This window comes from Coffea eugenioides, unplaced genomic scaffold (assembly GCF_003713205.1).
Source record: "Coffea eugenioides isolate CCC68of unplaced genomic scaffold, Ceug_1.0 ScVebR1_2697;HRSCAF=3773, whole genome shotgun sequence".
Lineage (NCBI taxonomy): Eukaryota > Viridiplantae > Streptophyta > Magnoliopsida > Gentianales > Rubiaceae > Coffea > Coffea eugenioides.
The window spans coordinates 45,415-52,420 of NW_020863207.1; the positions used below are offsets into that span (position 1 = coordinate 45,415).

General features: G+C 35.8%; 1 protein-coding gene across 1 annotated transcript; it reads right to left on the bottom strand.

The window, feature by feature from the left end:
• Positions 1 to 843: 843 nt before the first annotated feature.
• Positions 844 to 5,042, bottom strand: LOC113757076. Its single transcript, XM_027300482.1, has 5 exons — positions 5,021 to 5,042; positions 2,999 to 3,437; positions 2,325 to 2,757; positions 1,520 to 1,653; positions 844 to 1,111 (listed from the first exon to the last, which is right to left on the bottom strand). The coding sequence occupies exons 1-5, from the start codon at positions 5,040 to 5,042 to the stop codon at positions 844 to 846; spliced, it is 1,296 nt and encodes a 431-aa protein (XP_027156283.1).
• Between the last annotated feature and the right edge of the window lie 1,964 nt (positions 5,043 to 7,006).

The window sequence follows — 7,006 nt, forward strand, 5'->3', positions numbered from 1 at the left end:
TGAAAGACAGCAAAAAAGTTCTAGGAAGAAAAAGAGGAAAATAAGGAGAAATAATATAAATCATAGAACTTTCAGCAAATATTTTGATGCTCATAACTTCTAGGATTCACGTGTTGATTTAGATACTTTAGGCTTAAGAGGAAGTGGAGGTGTAGAAGAACCAGAAAAAAAAACTAGGACTCGAACTTGGATCGAGAAGTTTTTTCAAAAAATTTTGGCAAGTGAGTTTTTTGAGTGTTTGTTTAAAGTTTACTGTAACTTACTGTAGAAGTTTTTTAAAAAAATTTTGAATATTTTTAAATGTATAGTTTAAAAACTTTGAGAAGTTTTTCGAGGTTACTATAGTCAAAATTTTTTAAAAACTTGTAGCAGACAAACTTGACAAAAAACTCATATGCCAAACAGGGCATAGATTTTATATTTGGAATCTACAATAATATATTCTAAAAATACACGCAATCTCAAATACACATAATAATAAATAAATGAATAAATACAAATACAAATTCTTTCTTCTCTCACCTACCACGACCGCCACCCTTGTTTGCTCCTCACTGCTTCACTGTCACCATCCCCTCCTTTTTTCTCTCTCCTCCCTCTCCCTTCCCCTACTTCCTCCCTCCTCCTCTTCCCTCTTCCTCTTCTGCCCCCTCCCTCCTCCCGGAGAACAGAAATTCATCCTCACTTCACAGTCTAGTAAAAACATATAGTGGATTCTCATTCATAAACAGTACACATACGATTGAAGGATTTTGATTTGGTGAGAAGTACATTGCGATAGCTAATACATATAACCTGTTCAAACTGACATCTAATAGAGCTGAAGTATTAATAACCAAATCTTCAATACTTATTCTGAAACATATCCAGCACCTTGGTCTCCAAGTCCTTGACAGAATATTTTATGTACTCACTCACACGCTTCACTTTGTGTACTCGGCTTAGCCGCTCAAGAAAGTGATTATAGGCCGGAATCAGCTTAGCCAATATGCATTCAAGAAGTTTCATCCGCAGCTGCTGATCTGGTACTATCCATCGTTCTTGAGTCTGAAGAATATCTTCAAACATACTATTGAAGGTCTTGAACTTTTTTTTCACAACTCTTGTAGACCTTCCAGGAAAGAAATCACAATTAAAATGTAATTTTAATCCTTCACCTTTTAAAAAAGTGTTGATATCGCCCTAACTTCTATGGAAATAATCAGTCTTTGCCAGCTCCACTTTTTCTCTTAATTTCATCTGCAGGTGAGTGCCAATAAGTTCTTCCAACTCCTTGGAACTTTTAATCATCTCAGAAACAGAGCTAACATTGTTCATCATGAACACACAACGTAGAGATTCTTGTCCATAGAAGTTGGGCTTGAATTTCAAGTTATACAGTAAAAACTCAATAACTCGAGCAAGATGGCTCTTTAGGGGAATTAGCCCTTTGTCCATTTCTTGTGAACCCGGTACTTCTGGAGGATCTCGGTCGTCATTGGAACCTTGGGGTCTAGCTACCAACTCAGTTAAGGATTACCTGTGAACGTAAATCAGCTCAATGTGATGAATTATGTACTTAGTCAAGGGGTGAATTCCTCCTCCAGGAAATGGCCTCGTTGAAAGCTCACGAAGAACCTGTTTCTCTGTAGTAGAAAGGATATTTGTCATTTGCTGTTTCAGTCGGAGCATAATCTTAGTGGCAATATTGCAGATGGCTTTCGCTGGGCATACATGTTGGTCAAAATATGCCATAAGATGTGGAATTAGATTGGCTAGTTCATGATATAAGGGCAACAAAATGTCTGATCTCTGGGGTAATCGGCCCCTGGCTAATAGAGAGTCTGGAAACACAAGCAACTCAGCAGCAGTCCCTTTAATTATGTACACAAAACCTATGTTTTCATACTCGGACCGGGAGTCGACTCGGCCGAGCTCAGGGGTTAAGGGTCAATGGGTTCGACCGGGGTCGATAGGGGGTCGAACCGGATGACGTCATATATACGTCATATACATATATATATATTCCTGCAAATCAAATTTACAAAATATAACTTAAAATCCAATCATCTAAATTTATATCCAATTCATCAAACAAATCACCAAATTCATCCAAACTCACAAAATTTATAAAATAGAAATTTCGTACATGTTTAATCCCTGACTAATAGCAATCCAAATAAGGTAACAAGTTCAAGTTCATTTTCCCTAAGATTTCAGTCATTTCCTAACAGAAATTCTTTACTATACAGTTGCAGAGAAAAGGAAAGTTCCATAAAGCAAAAAGGTCTTGCACACCGAAGTCAGTCTGCCACCACTCTACATCATTTTCTTTTCACATGCACCTCGATGATGTCATTCTCCTCCATTTCAATTTTCAAGCCCAGTAGGGGTGGCAGTAGGACTAATTTTACTCCATCAAAACAAAAAACTAGATTCTGCAAATCAAGCTTGACCTTGTCGGCATACATCTTGAAGAGTCTCTCAAATTTATCATCCACGAAAACTCTAAATTGCTTGGGTCCATCCTTGTCCTGGATCGTAATAACTATCTTTGCTCTGTTCTGGCAAGCATCTGAGGGCTGTTCTGCAACACCTCTTGTAGGAGATTGTGATGATGCATTAAGGTGACTATTCATAGATTTTGCAGCAGCGAACTCTCGTCTCACAGATTCCTCAACAGCTTTCAATGCGTCCTTTGCTGATTGGGTTAGTGAAGCCAATTCCTGCTTTTTCAAGTGATAACGGTGGAGGCTTTTAGATTTAGGGTTATCGGAGCTGAAGACGAAAGGAAGAAAACTACGGAATGAGAAGCAGAGTAGCTGACCCAAGTTTTGTTAATTTCGTCCGATTTTTTCAGTCATTTTTTAACTTTTTTTAGTTGGTCAGTCAATCTTTTGACTGAAAAAAGGCCAAAAAAAGGGCAAAAAAAACTGGGTTGATCAAAATTATCCAGTTCACCGATCAAAATTATAACCGGGTTTGACCGAGTTCTTAATACCCGAGTTTTTTAACTAACTTGGACTGGATGCCTGGCTGGTTCTTGGTTCGACCGGCCGGTCCAGTCCGAGTCTGAAAACATAGCACAAAACCGTTAGCGGCAGAATCCTCGAATGATCCCAGATCTCCAAAAATTTGCTCATAGAAACACTTCTCTATTCCAAAAATGGTGCCTACACAAATCTTGGCTACTTGTATCCACCGTTGGGTTTTCTCACTCAACTTATTCGAGCACATAAAAACACAGACGGTCTCTACCTTCAATTTCTCATGGAGCCTCACATATACCAGGTTGACTACATCCTTTCGATGCTCGGTATACATCTGAACACAATCAGCCAATTCATTTCTGGAGCTCAACGTTGCTGCAATACACCTAAGCGTTTTTATACCTTCTTCACTAAAGACTGCGTGATGGCCCTCGTAGTCTTCGTAGTGCAATGTGATGGTGGAGCTATCTGTAATGGAAGCTGAAAGATACACTGAATTATTCGAACTCTTCAAGAATTGATCTGCACCTATGGTGTACTTGGGGTTGAATAATACGTCTAGGAACTGGAGCTTGAGTTAGGAAGAGGGGATTTGGGAAGCCTGCACATGATCAAAGTTGACTTTGTTTTCACTGCAAATTGGGAGTGGATCTTTTGTCAAATCCATACTTGATGGGTGAAATCAAAGTCCCAATGTCTCCCTACTGTAATTGTGTCCTCTCTTGACTTTGCTTAAAAGTTTGCAGGAGGGGGTTGTGGAAATGCTGGCTAGGAGAAGTGCTCAGGAATGCAAAAATGGGGTTGGAAATCTTATATATATAAAGCGTGGATCGCTTATGAACAATTGAATAGTACGGAATGAGTCGGTTATGTTGTTATTGTTGTGACTTTGAGGGGCGTTTTGCTCTTTTGCTGATGGGTGGCAGTGGTTTTTCTGGATTTTCACGCGGACGATTGTGGCAGTAAGCAATTCCTGCTGGTCAGTGGTTCTGCTGAAAATTTGCCCGGACAATTTTAGTATTCGGTGGCAGTGGTGAGTGAACCGGTTGTCCAGTAATTTTCACCAACCTTGAGGGCATTTGGTATTGTTGGTGGGACAAGAAGCTTTTTGGAGTGGTTGGTGTGCGTTTACTTTCCTTCTTCTGGTGTGTGTTTCCTTTTGCGAGAAAAATTCATAGATATCAGGCTGGCTTCTGGTTAACTGTCCGATTGTACGAAATATATTACATTCAAATTAGCACCATCAAATTAAAATTAACTCCTCATACTAACAAAAAATAAATAAATTTACTCCGCTTGCAAAGTTTATTGCATGGAAATTAAGACCCCTTCAAAAATTAAGATCAGTGGTGAGTGGTTGATGTAACCTTGCACTTTGCTGCAAGCTGCTGCCCGGTTGTTAAAATGGTTAGAGGGTCTTTCTGTTTTGAAAAAATATATATATATATAAATATATAAGGGTCCCCATGTAAACATTTTTTTTTTTTGCAAAAGAATAAACTTTCTTCATAAAAAAGTGTAATTTAAGAAATGGATTATAGTTTTTAAACTTTTACAGTAGGCCCAACTTTTTTCTTTCGAGCATGAAAAAATGATTCAATAAATACGTATTTTCTAATCTTAAACATGAGTTTATTACCCCATTTGGTAGAATAGTTCCACCAGTTATTGCTTGGCATTTTATTCTAACCTATCCTTAAACGCAAGTTGATTTGGAATTCACTATTTAAAGTTTCCAACTATCTCTTGATTTTGAATCCCATTTTTATTAAAAAAGAAAAAGAAAAGAGAAACTCACCTATTTTAGCACATGATTTAAGAACACAAAATAACCTATAATTTTGCAGCTTATGATACAGATTACCAAAAAAAAAAATCATCAACCAAGTAAGAGAAAGAATCATCAAATAAGTAAGAATTATAAATCCAAAGAACCTAGAAAGTAGAAAAGAAAAATTTTAAGCTCAAGAAATTATTAAATATTATATATATATCTAGGCCATTATCTTAGTGAAAATTCAACGAGTTTCTTCCATGCTCCTCGTACTTACCATATAAAGTGTTGCCTCCCATATAAATTATCAAAACCAAAATCATCAAAATCTCCAAAAAAAAAAAAAAGAGATAGACAGCCTAAAAAGGGGGAAGAAAGAAAGAAAAATAAGAAAATATGTATATTCACCCTTGCAAGTTAAAGTTGTTCAATATTGAGAGTCCAAACTCATTTTCAATAAATAATGTTCTGTCCAAAGAAACCATTGTTGCTCCCTCCATTCTTGAACACTTTTAATCTATCAATCAAGTAATCATCTGAATTGCAACAAAAAGAATAGGATCCAATATGAAATCCTGATTAGGAGACATGTATAGCCATATGCCTTTTAGTTCTACCTAATTTTAGGCATTACTTGCTACATTAAGAATGTTAAAATAATCATGCCTTTTAGTTCTGCCTAATTTTTGGCATTACTTACTGATTAATGCTACATTAAGAAGGTAAGATAACCTGATTTCAAAGTCATGTTTATTTGTACAATTAGGAAAAAACACACATTCACACACTAAGAGCAACTTCAGGGCTCTTACACTACGTTCAAATTGATTTACCTAATTAAATAGAAGACTTAGGCCCTGTTTGGATTGCTATTTGTTGGAAAAAAAATTCTTGTTTTGCAGCAATATTTTATTTACATATTTCCCAATCAACTTTTTACGTCACATATATCACATTCTAAAAATATTATATTAATTTTTCCCCAAAAACTTTTTGAAAAATGCAATAAAAAAAATTTCTTACATTCTGTTCAAATGCACAAAACCATTCCGAGACAGTTCAACTGGCAACCATCCCAGTTCATTTTCCATTTTTTTTAACATGAAACACAATGTAGTGCAAATCAATGTGTGTGTTTGTGTGTCCTTTTTTTTTTGGCAATTTCAGAACTTTTCTTCTTAACATGAAACTCAATGTAGTGCCCATGCAGTAGTCAAACCTCACCGCGTCTGGTAAGCCAACTCTCAAGTCTCAAGTTCACACTTCATATTTCACATTGGAATAGACCCATGTTGGTCCATTCGATTGAAAATTTTTTAAATGAAATGGGGTTAAGGGCCTCTTTAATTGTCAGTGACAATTGTACTGCGCAATGTAGCTTCCAGCATAATAAATCACTAAAATAATAAATATAGAGATCAACATATCTAAAAACACAACAAATTTATTCACTTATTAAGATTTACATTAAAAAATTATGTTGACATCCATTTTTGTTATTTCAGTATACACTGGAGGGTGCAATTACGTCTAACATTTGTACAAGCTCTTGATCCAACAAAATGAAACTTGAGGGTCCTACGGTTGATCAATCTCATGAAAGCTTAACCGACACTTTATCGACATGCAACTATTTGTTTGGAAATGTTTACAGTATAATGGAACTTGATGGTCCTTTTGTCAATTAATCTCATAAAAGCTTAACCACCACTCTATCAATATCCAATTACTCTTTGTAGAGAGAGAGAGAGAGAGAGAGAGAGAGCAAAGGGTTCTAGTAAGAAAAGAGGAAATTAAGGAGATAATATAAGGGAAAATCGTTCAAAACGTCCCTCACATTTTGCAAAATGACTTTTTTTATCCTTTACTTTGAAAAGTGTACTTTTACGTCCCTTACAAATTCATATTGATTAAATTTAATCTCTATCTAGGTTTCCGACTAGTTTTTTGTCGGAATCCACCACGTGCCTTGCACGTGATCACTTTTTAAGGGTAAAATTGTCAAATCAAAATTTACATAATTCAATCCATAGTCTCTCACATTTCACAAAATGAATTTTTTTTGTCCCTCACATTTCACAAAATGAATTGTTTCGTCCCTCACATTTCACAAAATGAATTTTTTCATCCCTCATATTTTACAAAATAAAATTTTTCATTTCTCATTGTTCATGTGTATGAATAACTTTTTTTAAAACTAATCTATATATCTATTTGATCTCACCTGGACAATACGAATAGCATGTAATATATCTCTATTTAA

Excerpts from the sequence above, each read along its gene's own strand:
- LOC113757076 (XM_027300482.1), bottom strand. The coding sequence starts at position 5,042 with ATGGGAGGCAACACTTTATATG. Across the intron at positions 3,438-5,020 it reads GGGAGGCAACACTTTATATG|ATAGCTCCACCATCACATTG; the intron begins GTAAGTACGAGG and ends CTTCCATTACAG. Across the intron at positions 1,112-1,519 it reads GAGCTGATTTACGTTCACAG|GTCTACAAGAGTTGTGAAAA; the intron begins GTAATCCTTAAC and ends CTTTCCTGGAAG.